At 32.9% G+C, this 16044-nt stretch overlaps 2 protein-coding genes across 5 annotated transcripts; both read left to right on the forward strand.

The window, feature by feature from the left end:
- The first annotated feature begins 2305 nt into the window (after window positions 1–2305).
- Window positions 2306–6412, forward strand: LOC7460926 (beta-1,3-galactosyltransferase 7). Of its 4 annotated transcripts, XM_024600268.2 has the most exons (11): window positions 2312–2643; window positions 2745–2847; window positions 2991–3049; window positions 3154–3362; window positions 3465–3528; window positions 4430–4502; window positions 4591–4711; window positions 4805–4892; window positions 5011–5136; window positions 5307–5416; window positions 5658–6412. In XM_024600268.2, the coding sequence occupies exons 1-11, from the start codon at window positions 2552–2554 to the stop codon at window positions 5804–5806; spliced, it is 1194 nt and encodes a 397-aa protein (XP_024456036.1). In that variant the 5' UTR covers window positions 2312–2551; the 3' UTR covers window positions 5807–6412. The 4 variants fall into 4 exon arrangements, with proteins under 4 accessions (XP_024456039.1, XP_024456040.1, XP_024456036.1 ...); XM_024600271.2 differs by lacking the exon at window positions 5011–5136 and having other exon boundaries at window positions 2306–2643; XM_024600272.2 differs by lacking the exon at window positions 2991–3049 and having other exon boundaries at window positions 2310–2643.
- A 4068-nt stretch (window positions 6413–10480) lies between these two features.
- LOC7469119 (vacuolar protein sorting-associated protein 9A) lies at window positions 10481–15757 on the forward strand. Its single transcript, XM_002306566.4, has 5 exons — window positions 10481–10827; window positions 11462–11609; window positions 11856–12026; window positions 13242–13421; window positions 14175–15757. The coding sequence occupies exons 1-5, from the start codon at window positions 10736–10738 to the stop codon at window positions 15180–15182; spliced, it is 1599 nt and encodes a 532-aa protein (XP_002306602.2). The 5' UTR covers window positions 10481–10735; the 3' UTR covers window positions 15183–15757.
- Window positions 15758–16044: the final 287 nt, after the last annotated feature.

Below are 16044 nucleotides of genomic sequence, written 5' to 3' on the forward strand. Positions count from 1 at the left end.
TCTCCATGTGTTATTTTTATTTTATTTTTACATAAAATGATAAAATAAAATTGAAATAAATGACTTGGAAAAGAAATAGGCCTTTTGTGTATTTCTTGGCCATTGAAAGGTTAATACATGAGAAGAGATATTTAAGATATCTTGTAATAAATACAAGACTTTATAAATAAAAATCAATCAATAAAATAATATCACGTGACATTAGAAAATGATATGAGAGTATCTAGAAATCTTTATAAATAGAGAACCCCACCTTAGACAAAGAAAAAGAAGAGAATTTTCTGAGATACAATTTTTTTTTCAAGACAAGCTTTTTTAAAAGCTCTCAAATCTTATTTATTTTAGCTTGAAATTTATAAAAAACAATTTTTTGTTGAATCAAGCTTAGAAACCCTGGAAGATTTATTCAATATTAAAGGTATTTTTTAGAGCGTCAAATTATCAAGTCTCGTTCCACATTACATGTCTAAATATTTATAAAAATTATACCCGATCATATATTTTAATAAAACTAAATATTTATACACATGCTTAATTTTCAATTACTAAAAATTGTGTCTACATCAACATAGGATTAGGGGATTCCCATCCCATTTTTCAAGGCATTCACGGTGAGGACAAATCTCGGATCAACAGTGTGGATGCTGATTGAGGTTGCTCGTTGCTGTCATATTGCTCATCGGACGGCGAACAAATCCAACCACTGAACAAAGGACTTGAATTTTCTGCCTATGATTTGCCTTCCACCTCTTTTAATGAATGCCCGGGTTTGGCTAGCTTAGGGTTTAATTGTTTGTTTAAGCTTTCGATAAGTTTCAAATTTCAGTTGTAACTGGGCTTCGTGGGCTTCCTTTATAGTCATCAGGCCTTGGGCCTTTTCAACAAGAGATTAAAAAAAACGTTGACTAAGTTTTCTACCTTAATTTAGGGCATGTTTATTTCTGCGTTTCAAAAACATTTTTAATAAAATTTAAAATTTTTTTATTTTTTTATTAACTTCAAATTAATATGTTTTTAGTGTTTTCAAATTATTTTGATGTGCTGATGTCAAAAATAATTTTTAAAAAATAAAAAAATATCATTGACATGCATTTTGGCACGAAAAGCTATTTAAAAAACAACCGCAACCACACTGCCAAACAAACCCTTAACACGCCAGCAAACACGAGGTCGTAGATTAATAATTATTTCCCTCAAAATCAACAATCATTTATGGCAGCTTTACATTAAACATGGTTTAAAATAAATTAAACTACCTAATGAACTACGACACGTTTACATTAAAAATACCTATGTTTTTGGTATTTGTGAAGAAATAAAATATATGAATTTCTCGTGGATAGGATAAGATTTTAGCTGCAAACTAGCTTTGTAATCAGTGTTATGTCATGTACAGGATTTCAGTGTTCATATTACGGATATATTTTATTATATTGTAGCTTTTTAAGTTGAAAAACATAAGAATATTGCTTATGCTTAATAAAATATAAATCATCAAAAAATCATTAATACTAATTAAGTATTGAAATAGAAAGATAATATTTCTTTGAAAAGCAAAAGATAAACGAGGAAATATTTGTCTTTTTTCCTATCATGAATAAATAATTTTTAATTTTTAAAATACATCATTCAAATATGTTTTTTTATATCAAATATACAAATAATTACAATAATCTCTTTCAAACATTATTTTTCATATTACACTAATATGAAAAATCGCTCAAAAAATTAAACACACACAAAATAATTTTTTTAAAAAATCTCTATAAAAAAAAGTTAAATAAGTAAATAAAAAAAATCCACTTATGAGTGATATTAATTAAAATATAAATTTAAAAATTATTTAAAAAAATAGTCAATGTGTTGTAACTTAACTTGTTTTGTGATCCGGATCATGAACTCAAATGAGTTAAATAATATTTTTCTTTTAAATTTATACTTAATCTATATATATATATTAAAAACAGAAACTAAAGGCTGAAAAAATAATAAAAATAAATTTTTATATTAATTTTTTTTATAAATTTTAAAAAATCTAAATTATATAATTTATGTTATTTTTAAAGTTGAACTACCTACGTCTATTTTTCAAACATTTACGCCTCAAAATAAATTAAAAGCCTTTAATTAAGGTAAAATAAATGCAATATTTCTAACATTTACTAGAGTAGGAAAGAAAGACGGGAAGATCTTCACCGTAGAAATCAGACTGTTTAAGATCGGGCCAACCCGTTTATATTTGTAACCCATGACAAAACCATCATGAGTCGTGGCGTGATTGACTGGGAGAGGAAGAGGCGTCGTCGACGTGAGAGAGATCCATCCTCTGACCAACACGACAAAAAGTGGCACATCTATGCCTAACGTTTGACGGTCAAAGGGCGTAATTTCATCAAACATGTAATAAAAGTAAAAGAAAAATAAAAAAATTCTCTGTCTTGTTTTTTTTTTCTTCCAGTCTGCTAAGAACATAATAGAAAGACAAAAAGAAGGGTGGCATTAGAAATTTAATTTCTGTTATGGTGAATTATTTAGTTCTCTCACAACAACAATGAAGGGCCGAGTCACTACCAAAGCATCTGTAAAATGGATTCTGTTTCTCTGTGTATTTTGCTTCGCTATTGGAACTCTCTTCTCTAACAGGTACACCCTCCCTCTTCATTTCTTCTTTTATCTTTTTTCTTATATAGTTTTTACTTGACGTCAAATCTGTTCATTCGAATCGGGTTTGTGTGTGTGTGCAGATTATGGGATTCCTCAGCTGAACCCAACGGTCAGCAGCTCCTATCCCAGCGTCGACATGAACAAGTATTGCAAGTCATCAATGACGATTCCACAACTAACAAGGTTTTTAATTAATTGATTATTATTATTATTTATATCTTTTCTATCACAATTCATCAAAATTAGTTTGCCCACCTTTTTGATTGACCTTTTCTTTTCTTTTTGGTTCTAAAGTCATCGCTTTCTTTTTCTTTTTCTTTTTAAAGAATCTTTCGCATAATAACGATGCAATGGACGAAGTGTTGAAAACTCATGAAGCAATTCAGTTAGTGTTTCTTTCACTGACCTTAAGTTAGCCTTTTTTATTTTGACTTTTTCATCTTTGTTAACATCGGTTTCACTTTTGTGGAATTATTGGATGCCTTCCAGATCATTAGATAAGTCAGTTGCGATGCTTCAAATGCAATTAGCAGCATCTAGGAGTTCTCAAGAGATGAGCCTGGATAGCTCTGCTGCTGTGTCAACCTTGTCTCGCGACGGATCGGCAAAGCAGAAAGTTTTCATGGTTATTGGGATCAATACTGCTTTTAGTAGTAGAAAGAGACGTGATTCAATTAGAGAGACTTGGATGCCTCAAGGTTTTAACTGTCTTCGGTGCATTTCTTGTTTGTTTATGAAAAACTGCGTGTTTTAGCTAGATGGTTTTAGTAATTTTGCAAATTGTTTTGTTGTTTGATTAGGGAAGAAGCTTATGCAACTGGAGCGTGATAAGGGTATTATTGTCCGGTTCATGATTGGCCAAAGGTGAATTAGTTTTATAGTCTTTTGCCCCCTTTAATCATTTATTGTGCAAGTCTGAGAAGTTTCTGTATGTTCCTTTGCCACCATCTGTAGGAGAGAATTTTATTGGCTGTAGTTTAGAAGACTTGATCTTGTTAAGCATGTGAAACTACTGCCTTCATTTAACATAGTTCATGAGTGCATCAGCCTCTATTCCAAGAGGCAATTTCTAATGTATGAACACATTTTTGCTGAATCTTCATGTTGCATGTGGGGTGGTTATTTGCTGTAGCTAGACTTAATGATGATACTCTATCATCATTCTCATCCATGACCATTTCATGTGGAAAAGGAGGGATACATGCAATTAAATACAGAGCGACCATGAGCCCTGACTGTTTTAATTGCATAATTTCTCTTACATCAAGGCTTTGTGTTGCCCATGCCAGTAATTAACCACTCTCTGCAATGGTTGTTCTTATATTTATGCTGTCAGGTGGTATTTTTGAAGAGTTACATCTTTGTGCAATGTTAGTTATTTACCAACACATAATCCCTCAGATATAATCCTTCTTCTGGAACAGATGGATGGTCAATGTTAGAGAGCTTGGTTTTAGCTAAAGGTTAGACTCCGAGGATGAGGGAAGTAGGGATTTCCCTTTGCCACCTTCCCCTCTTCCTCCTTATTCCTCTCTTTTCCTGTCTGTGTGGTTTTCTGTAGTGTGTTGAATGGCAGTATCCAGCAATTTAACTTGCAATTGCAAGTCGTTGATCCTGAAATTGCTGCATTAGAATGCTCTGACTAATATAAACATCATAAGTTGACTGGACATGAGGTTGTATCTTACTATATATATCTGCACAAATTTCTCTATTGTATTGAATTGGAATTGACCTTGATGACATCTGCATGTATTTGTTTCAGTGCAACATCCAACAGCATTTTAGACAGAGCCATTGATTCAGAAGATGCTCAGCATAAGGATTTCCTTAGGCTGGTAAGAAAACGATGATGCTTTTTTCTGTATCTTGAAAGATACAATATACCATGTCAGGAATTGGTTCTCATTATTTTAAATTTTATAGGAGCATGTTGAAGGATACCATGAATTGTCTGCAAAAACAAAAAATTTCTTTTCCACAGCAGTTGCAAAGTGGGATGCAGAGTTTTATGTCAAGGTGGATGATGATGTTCATGTTAATCTGGGTACGCACTGGCTCTTAGCATCCTTGTAAACATAGATTCTATAAAATATTCCCCACTACCTGAGATGATCACACACACTTCTTTCTTCTGTAGGTATGCTAGCTTCCACACTTGCTCGCCATCGATCAAAGCCCAGGGTGTACATTGGATGTATGAAATCTGGACCTGTTCTTTCCCAAAGGTAATTCTTTTAGGCCCTCTCTATACTGATGAGAATATTGATTTTCATTATCTTTTTGTCTCTACAAATTGGTGTTATTAGTGTTACATATATCTTGAATTTCCTTTCTATTCGTTAGGAATGCCAAGTATCATGAACCAGAGTATTGGAAATTTGGAGTCGAGGGGAACAACTACTTCCGACACGCAACTGGGCAGATATATGCTATCTCAAAAGAACTGGCCACTTATATCTCCATTAACCAGTGAGGCTAGGAATTTTCAATTAGGAATTTGGTTGGCTGATTCACCTGCTGGGATGCCACATATGGATTGTGGAGCTCTATTTTTGCTATTTTTTTTTAAAATTAATTTCAGTTTTTTTTTTTGGTGTTTTTCAAGACAGTTTATGTTGTGATGCTGATTGTTACTGCAGGCCCATATTGCATAAGTATGCTAATGAAGACGTGTCTCTTGGTGCATGGTTTATTGGTCTTGAGGTTGAGCTCATTGATGACCGCAACATGTGCTGTGGGACACCACCAGGTATTGCTCTCAAAATATCAGTATGAACAGCATATATTGCTCTAAATTGCATCACTGGCAGGGATTTAATAAGTAAAAAGAAGAATGAATTATGTTTCATGCTTAAGATTGTTACGAGCTTGAATATTGGTTTTAATTTAATCTCGCAAATGGCATGTCTGGAACAACTAGGCATTTATATGGTTCTACCCTTCTTCTCCATTTCAAACTTGTTACTTGTGTTTTAACTCTGCCACTTCAGACTGCGAGTGGAAGGCACTGGCTGGCAACGTGTGCATTGCATCTTTTGACTGGAGCTGCAGTGGAATCTGCAAATCCGTGGAGAAGATCAAATTTGTTCATGAAAAATGTGGTGAAGGAGATGAATCTGTATGGAGTGATCTCTTTTAAAATTAGGTTGAATTGTATTTGTTGGCAATCAAAGATTATGGAGTTATTCAATTGTGGTTACTGAGAAGGCGGGATGCAGAGTTGAGATGTGGAAGGCAGTCCCCATAGATACTGTACAGTTCACCAAATTCTGAACATATACCTTCTTCAACTTCTGAATGATGCCCATTTGAAGAGTGCTGGAGCAAGACCTTTGGAGTGGATATTTCTGTAGAACCTTTCAATCAAAACTGTTACTTAATTGCATGGAAATGGGTTTTGGAAGATTGTGTTGTGCAGATCTTCTAGCTTTTTTCGTAGTTTTGGCAGGATACAATGTATGTACACCCCAACATTATACTTTCAGATAGGACTAAGGAGTAGAATCACTTCGTTGGAGGCAAAAAGGAGAACAGATAGTTGAATGCAATTATGAGATAGATAGATACACACACAAGCTGGCGAGTCGGTGTTGCATTCCAGCACGAGTTTTCTTGAGCAGCATTAGCTTCATTGGACTGGCAACACCTTTGTTTAGTTGGAAAAATGGGGAAAAGATGGCACTGCTTATGAATGATAACGCAGATTCTTATTGTCTTCAATGGAAATTTCAACATTCAATTTTAATGATCGATTTCTAGTCTCCGGTTATGATGGCTTTATATTTCCAGATTTTGGCAAATTCAGAGCTCGACATTGAACTTTATGGCAAAGCCATTTATATGCATTATGAATTTCGAGCAGGGGAGGGGAGGGGAGGGGGAGGGGGAGGTTGTTCCCATTTTGTGGTCTGGTTGCATTACTAGCAAAATTAACGCAGTTTGGACTTCATGTTAAACATTAATATCAAATTAGTAAGCCAGCATTTCCCGATTTCAGTTTTTGACAGGTGTGGACCCATGATAGGTCACGTGGTAAATTCTTTTTCTTTTGTAAAAATGATGTTTGGAGCCACAAACACGAAATTCAAAAAAACAATTTACATAATAAATAAATCAAATTAAAAAAATAATCATGATAATCTGAGATTTTTTTTTTCAAAAGATAATAAACAATATAACTTAATTTTTAGCTCATTAAATAGAGAGAGATAAAATTGGATAAAAAAAACTTAAAAAAATTGATCCGAATCAACTTAAGTTAGCATAACAAACTTATAACCTTGGTAATCAAGGTCGAGCAAACCAGGGTTATTCTGTCAAATCCGTGACCCAGATCATGAGATCGAGATAACTCAATAGAAACAAAAAAAATAACAAAGCCAATTTTATTTTTTATTTTTTTAAATCAATGTCAAATGATGAAAGTATAAAATAAAATAAGTAAAAAAAAAAACAATGTCAACCTGCTTTAACTTTTTAAACCCGTGACCTGGATCATTAAATCGGAAACACCCTATCTGGAAAAACCATGAAACTCAATTCCCAATCAATCAAATGTTAAATGATGAAATTAAAAAAAATTTCGATTATGTAAAATCATTCAAAATAAAAAATAACAATTAAAAGAATGAGGATCAAAATCGAAATGCAAAATAAATTTTATTTTTTATTCAAGAGTGAAATTAAAAATAAAAATTAATTTAATAAAAGAATTAAAAAAAATTTAAATCAATAAAAAAAACGATAAAAAATGAAATAAAAAAAAAGCAGAATTTTTATTGAAAGATTAAATTGAAAAGAAAACCCATTTCAACAAAAGGAAAAAAAAATCAAAACAATGAAAATCAAATTAAAAAAAATAACATATCCCAAATTGAGATTGAATAATGAAATTAAAAACAAATTAAAATTTCACAAAAGGACAAAAAAAATTAAAAATCACAAGAATAAGGACTTAAGTGGCAATACTCATAAATCAAAGGATGACTCTAAAATCTTGCATGGTAAACACAAATTTCACGTGGAGGAGTGAGAGAGAAGGGAAAAAAAAATGTCACCAATAATAAATCGTATCACCACTAACCACATGTGTTGCCCTATAAGAAAGAGGACACATGAATGCTTCCAACGATACAGAGACGCCTCCCACACAATGGCACATGCCACTTTTTATTTTTATTTTTTGTTTTATGTTTATTCAGATACTAAATTTCTCTTTAGCTGATCTGATAATAATGAAAAACTCATAATGAAAATGCAAAAAAAGCCTCTTGACCACTTTTAAATCTTTTGCTTTGAAGGGCATTTGGTCATTTTACTATGTTTTTTTTATTTTTTTTATTAATTTTTATATTTATTCAAATATCAAATTTCCTCCCAACTAACTTGATAATATTGAAAAAACCATTCTGAAAATACAAAAGCTCCTTGACACCAGTTTTAAATTTTTTACTTTAAAGTGCATTTTGGTTATTTCATTGTGGTTTTAAAATGAATATTTTTTTTTATTTATCTCCGGTCATTTTGGTAATGATTAATGGGTATTGTGATGAGACCTCAGTGCTTCTAATAACTAGTTTTAAGTTTTTTGATGGGAAAAGCAAAACCATAAAAATATTGTTCTAGTGAATAATGTATTCACTTACAATTTACAATGTTTCCACCCTTTTGTTTTAGCTTTTACTAGATTGATGACCCATACTTCGTTGTGAGCTGGATCAATTTCTTTGCAACGTAAAAAAACGATGCTAAAGCGCTATCATTGTATTTTAAAGAACGAAAAAAATCAACAAGTCCACATAATAAAAAGAGAACTAAAAAAAAAATAATCATCAAACACCAGGAATCAAACTGTAGAATGATGAAATCGAGAAAAAAATCAATGAAATTTTTTTAAAAAAAAACAAAGCACCAGCATAACCAAGTGAGGTTGTCAAAACTCATGAATAGTATCATGCGAACAGGATAATCTAATAGAATAAAAAACATATATAAAAAAACAAAATTTAATTTAAAAAGAATTGAATTTTGAAAGACAAAATAACATCAATTGAGGAAGAGATGCTTATTTGTTATAAAGATCCTAAGATCAACTTTGCTAACCAAGAAGAGAATGAAGAACTAGCATATGCGAAGCAATTGATGTAGTTAGATATGATTGCATGTAGTTGATGATGTAAATAACATCAATTACACAGAAATTAAATTAATTAGAGTTTACATTGAATTTTAAGATTAATTGCCTTAGTCAAGAATTTGTTTGAATTGTGATAAATTAGCTATGAATTAACACAATTATGAATGCTTTCATACAATTGAGTATGTAAATAACATCAATCATGTTGAAATTAGATTAATTAGATTTTGCATTGAATTTTGAAATGAATTGCCATAATTGAGTATTTGTGATGATGGAAACTAAAGCTATTTTAAATGATATTAGAGGAAATTTATCAGTAGTGATTATTTTTTAAAGTATTTTTTACTTAAAAATATATCAAAATAACATATTTTTTTAAAAATTATTTTTAACATCAACACATCAAAATGATCTGAAAACACTAAAAACACATTAATTTTTTTTTTTAAAAAATTCAATTTTTTTTAAAAACACTTTTAAAATGCAAAAACAAACATTCCAACAAACTAACCACATATTTTTTTTTGATTTTTAGTTAATTTCATGAAGCATAAACTACTTCGTTGCATTAACATTCCAAACATGTAATCATTTGAAGATGATTTATAGTTGTTACATCTTGAATGTGCATCGATAGAGTTGAGACTTTCTTCTAATTGTTCCCCTTCGTGCCTATCTTTCATCTCCATTCCAATTTGTATTAGATGCTTAATTCTATGTGTTGGCTTTTCAGGTGTTTCTTCTACCAACGCGGATATGGTTTATGTTGAGGAGGTTTCCTTTTAAGAACTTTGTACAGTTCTTCTATCAACGCGGATATGGTTTTTGAATGGTTGCTATGAAATCACTGCCTTGTTTTGTAACGTTGGTGTTTTGTTTGTGTGGGTGTGTTAAATCCAACTTAGCTGTTTTATTTTGAAATTTGTTAACTCGGCTTTATACTTAACCTAGAGTTTTAAATTAAATCGTCTAAGAACTGATCTAAAGTGAATTATGTGATTTAATAAGTTTGAAAATAACTTGGATGTTTGGTAAACATATGACGTAGCTTTTAAAAAAACTTTAAGATGATAATTTTTTTTTTATATATTGAGACGATGCTAGATTGGATTGATCTTGTTCACCTTACGACCTGGGTCATGAACTTTAATTAGATTAATAACTTTATTGTTTTTGTAAATTATTTTCATTTAATTTTATAATAACATTAGATGCTTTTAAAGTCGAGCACCAACCCTAAAAAAAATATTTATTTGAGATTGTGATAACTTTATAAAAAGTAAAAAAAAATAAACCATAAATTTCATTTTTCAAATAATCCAATATTGAAGAAGATTGAAATAAAAAAACAATTAGAAAAATTAAAGGAGCAAAAACTAAAATAAAACATATTAGGTTTGATGGGTAAAGCTATTAAACTAAACTCATGAATTGAGTAATCCAGATTAATATATCAAACTTGCAAACAAAATTAAAATAAATTATCAACTTTAAATCTTCATTCACATAAAATAAAAAAAATAAAATTAATAACAAAAAAAAAACTAAAATAAAAAAAATAACAAATTATAATTCACAACACTAATGAATATTGGGAAACAATGTTTCCCTTTTAGCTTAATTCACATGCTCTTAATGTCTGCATTGTCTTCCCTTTGTTTTTATTTTTTAGAATTTAATTTTTTATTCGGCCCGCATCACAGCACGGAGATGGCTCGTATGTTTTTCGAACTGTGTTAATAAGCTACCCTCTCTCAACCAGAAGTGAACTCAATTAACCCAACTCTCTCCCTCACTCGCAAACAAACACAGAGGACTTTTTCCTGATCTTCCTCCTCAAATGCGAATTGAAGTCTCTTCATAGAATTGAAGAAAATCAGCTGTAATAATATAAGAAGGTAGACAATAGAAACAGAAATTTGAAGAGAAATGGAAAACTCGGACATATCGCTGGGATTGCACGACTTCCTAGAACGGATGCGCCATCCATCCGCCGCCGATTTTGTCAAATCCATTAAAAGGTCTTTCTCTCTCTAATCGCTCAGAGCACACACAGAATCTATAAATAGAGTATTTATGATTGTATTCGAGTCTTTTTTATTTTATTTTGTTTGTTTGTTTGTTTATACATAATATCTTAATTCAGATTATTTGTCGATGTTCTTCTTTCTGTGAGACATGAAATGCAATTACTATAATAAGCTTAATTTTTGGAGTTAAAAAAAAAATGCTATTTTTCTAGATACTAGATGGTATTTAACATCATTGTAGAAACGATAGTTTAGACCCCTAGAAACGACTGGGTTCTTTCTTAATAAGAATAGAAAGCAATTCCCACGAGGAGGAAAAGAAAATTGTTTTTTGGTGGGTAATAATAGTTTTGAATGGTGGGTTTTCTTTTGGTGCTCAATTCCGTTTGTCATGTCGAAATGCTACATTGTGGCTATATACGTTTGCTGGGATCCATCTATTTTTAGGAATGCAACGATGCAGGAAGATACTTAGCTGTTGGAATTGAGTTGAGAAGGCAGTTTTCCTGTGTTTCCTACCCGCCTACCTTCCAAAGTATTAGTATTAATGCTAAATGGCTTGCATGAATTTGTTTAAGTTCTAAAATATAAGGTTTGACTGTGCGATGGTACTTCTGTATGGCAGCTTTATCGTCTCCTTTTCAAACCATGCTCCTGATCCGGAAAGGGACAGTGCTCTCGTGCAGGAGTTCCTTGCCAACATGGAAACGGCTTTCAAGGCTCATCCGCTTTGGGCTGGTTGCTCTGAGGAGGAGCTCGAGAGTGCTGGCGAAGTGAGTTGATTGACTTTTACCTTGATGACATTCCATTATGATATGAAAAATGTGATATATTAATGTTTCCTTATAAGTTAGCCAGATCTTTTTGAACAGACTAACGTCCTGTTCAGCCCCCCTCCAAAAAAGAAAAGAAGGGGAAAATTTCTTATCAGAGGCCACAACACTAATTACTTCTTGCTTAATGAATGGCAATTCTTATTGATGTTCATTTCTTACTTCTGGGCTTTCTCTAATATACAGGGACTTGAGAAGTATGTTATGACAAAGTTATCTTCCCGTGTGTTTGCTTCAGTTCCAGATGACGTGGAAGTTGATAAGCAACTTTCTGAGAAGATATCCTTGATTCAACAGTTCATTCGACCAGAAAATTTAGATATTAAGCCTGCCTTTCAAAATGAAACATCATGGCTGGTGAGTTGATGGTTTTCCATAACCATCGATTTTCTTTTCGTGGCATGGATACTATTTTCCCTTTGCACAGAGTGCATTTTGTAAATCTGTGTTTGAAACAATGGATGTGTTCCAAGCAGCCACAAATTCGAAACACAAAAGCAGCAGCTTAAACCAGTGGCATTAATTTATGCTTTATATAAGAGGCAGAATTCCTCTTGTTAGCAACTTTTTCTGTTGAAAACATTGCATGGATGATGCATTGCTGTTAAGCCTGCCCTGCCCACTCTTTTTTTTTGACATTAATATAACTATGGAAGACATGTCTTTTTCAATATACAGAATTGTGCAAAATGGAGGTGACTTCTTTTTTCTTTCCTCATTGCTAGGATTACCAATGTACTGCATTGCCCTTGTAAACGCTTGAGTGTCAAATTCAATCATATACAGGTTGAAGAACAGTCTGTAGATGGATCCAATCTTGTTATACCTTGTGATCTGAAAGTAACTCCAAATATTTTTGTTGTGTTTGCTTGCCAAGAAGGCATGATCCATATATTGTCCTTAACAGTAGTAGTCAATTATTTATCTCAAATAACTAAATCATTTTCTCTAAGGTAAAAGCAGTGCATTTGATTAGCATGAAATACTCTCACAAATATATCAATTTACAAGGTGTACAGGGTGGCCAGTTGTTAACAAATATATCAATTTAGAAGGTGTACAGGGTGGCCAGTTAACAAATATATCAATTTACAAGGTGAACAGGGCATCTGAAACTGTTCATATTAATGAAAAACAACTGTTAACAACTGGCCATGACTTTTATCAATCATCTGCTGTTTCAATTTTGGGATTCATCTTTTTTTTTCTATAATCCATCTTATTAATATGATGTTCACACCACCTTGTTTTCCATTTATTTTTTGTCAAATCAAAGAATTTTATCAATCTGTGTTTGCTTGCTGTCAGACTAATTGAATAATCAGAATAACAAAGTTGACTGGTTAATGTTTATTAGATAATATTGTATACAACTGTTTTTTACACTTATGTAATATGCACCTTTTAAATCTCTTTTATGCATAGCTATGAGTTGTGGCAACCAAATCATTATCTTTTGGCTAAGTGAACTTATTACTGTGGGGGGGGGGGGGGTAACCAACTATATTCCTGGATCGTATCTCAATTATCTTCAGCTTTGCCTTATTCATTTCTTTATGTTTATGTTGGCAGCTTGCCCAAAAAGAGCTGCAGAAGGTCAACTTATACAGAGCACCAAGAGACAAGCTTGTGTGTATCCTCAATTGTTGCAAAGTCATAAATAATTTACTGTTCAATGCCTCAATGGCTTCAAATGAGAATCCTCCTGGAGCTGACGAATTTCTTCCTGTTTTGATTTATGTTACTATAAAGGTGAGATAAACAATTGTAATAATTAGATTTACTTGGCATTAAATTTGAAATTGTTCTGAATTTTGCTTCCATACCAAAGGAAATAATTTGTTCTGAATTAACTGTTCACTCAATCATTATCATCATTGGGTAAAGTTGATTGCTGTGTTTTAATTAGCATTTCTAGAGGAATTTACTGGACTAGATTTGAGGTTTTCATGGCAAGTTCTGATTCAAAATGCTTATGATCTCTGGGTTTCGACCCTCCAAGTTTCTTAAACATTTGATTCAAATTTGAATGCAAATCAAAACTTCACATGCTTGTGAAGAGTTCATTTGTGTAATTAATAAAATTTCATATGCACATCAATAGATTAATTGTGTGGACACAAGTTGATGTAGTTCCTCTTCTGTTGATCATTTAATCTGCCTCATAACATTTTGATCTTTACTGCCCTAATTTGTTGCAATCTTTTTTTTCTAGAACTCTCTTATAAAAATCAAACTAAAGAATTATAGATTATCAGATTAATTCTGTTAAAGTGAATTCTCATTATGCAGATATTGTCCTTTTGACTCTTGAAAGCCTGGATTTTTGCATTAGAACCATGCCTGAAAACATTAATGGATGAAATTCAATACTATTCTCAAGCAACCCAAAAGGCTTTTAATCCTTATAGTCTCGTCTTTGGTTTGCTCAATTAAAAAATTTAATCAACATTTCATTTTATTCTCTACTAACTCAGATCAATCTGCTTCACCAAAATTATGCAGGCAAATCCCCCACAACTGCACTCGAATTTGTTGTATATTCAACGGTACAGGTGTCAATCTCGACTAGTTGGAGAAGCAGCCTATTTTCTTACGAACATTCTCTCTGCAGAGTCTTTCATCTCAAACATTGATGCAAAATCACTTTCAATGGAGGAATCTGAATTTGAAAAAAACATGGAACTTGCTCGAGACCTTACTGGCCTTTCAACTGATTTGAATGGTCTGTCTACTCAAAGTGATCAAAATGCAGGAAACAATTCCAGAGCAGAACTTATGGAATCCAAACATCGAGCTTTGAGCTCTAAGAAGGAAAGGGACTTGTCAATTGGATCCAGATCTTCTGAAGTGACATCTATGAGTAAGGATCTGCAATATGCCAAAGATGAGTCGCCAATGGAAAAGATTTCATCACTCTCAGATATAGAGAATAAAGGAGCAACTTTGCTTTTGAAGGAGGATCTGACAAGTCAGGTCCTTAGAGAATACCCGTACTTGTTTGCCAGTGTTGGTGATCTAACAATCAATGATGTAGAAGACCTACTAAATAATTACAAACAACTTGTCTTCAAGTATGTTTGTCTTTCTAAAGGGCTGGGTGTTGCTAATCCATCTCTTCCTTTGACTAGTTCTCAGACGCAAGTTCATGGTGATGTCAAAACTGTGAACTATGACCAAAATACCACAGCAGTAGAGGCAAATAAAGAGTCCCGTAAACATACTGGTATGACAGATGGTTTAAATATGGTTTCCCTTGTTGACGAAGAGAATGTTGAATTGAAGCCCAGGAACAATCAAGATAGCACAGCAGGAGAGCCAAATGACGAGTCACAGACACATACTAGTATGACAGATGGTTCAAATATGCTTTCCCTTGTTGGTGAAGAGATTCTTGTATCAAAGCCTAAGCAGAACGAGGCAATGGTGCCTCAGTATGAGGGAAAGGATGAGAATCTCAATGATAGCCATTGGGACATGCCTCGAGATGAGGAAAAGCATGAGAGTTCTTAACAATAGCTCACGAGGACATGTCTACTGTGGGAGTAAAATGACTCGGTACTACAGTGGCCATCAGAGCTACATGCCATCCCCTTCCTTCATCTGAATGGATAGCTATCTTATTTTGATGTTGCAACGAGTAAGTTATAACACTATCAGTCAATGTGTGGTGAGACCTTTCAGCGAGGAAATGGAATTGATCATGCCCTCTTTCTTACCTTCATCAAATAGCATTTCCCCGGAGAAATGGATTTGATAGCAGCTCGATTCTGCAAAGCCTCAACCCAGACCACATACGAAATTTGTTAAATACTTGTAGAACAATTTGATTAGCCATGATAAGGTTGCATTTGAAAACTGGATGATTATTTTCTTGCCTTCGTTGCCTGTCTATCTACCTCAATCAAAAGGCATGTCTTTGCAGTTCTTTTCGTACTGTTCTCCCCTCGAGTTCTCATTCAGCATCTGTGCAAGTGAGGATGTGATGGTACAGGCGGTTGTGGTAATGTTGACTGACCCCTATATCATGCCATTACTATTTGTTTCTGTATGAAATGTGATTGAAGGTTGTGGCTGTTTTGAGTTTTGACACTTTCTTTTAATCCGGCTTCTGGTCTATGACGTATAGTTTAAATCTTCATGACCAAGCAGTCAAGGGTGAGTAGCGGATTTGTACTGCAATTTTTTTTTCACCCAATGAACCAAAATTAAAGATAATGTTGAATGCCATATCGATGTGATATAATCAATTATCTTTGGATTTGTCAAAGCAGGTGACCTCAAACTACGATCCTGATCAGCAGCTAAAAAAGTTGAAACGTTCTTATTCTTTTCCTGCCCTGAATGACTGGTTTCATTTCAAAAGATGGCAATG

This window comes from Populus trichocarpa, chromosome 5 (assembly GCF_000002775.5).
Source record: "Populus trichocarpa isolate Nisqually-1 chromosome 5, P.trichocarpa_v4.1, whole genome shotgun sequence".
In the NCBI taxonomy this organism is placed as follows: Eukaryota; Viridiplantae; Streptophyta; class Magnoliopsida; order Malpighiales; family Salicaceae; genus Populus; species Populus trichocarpa.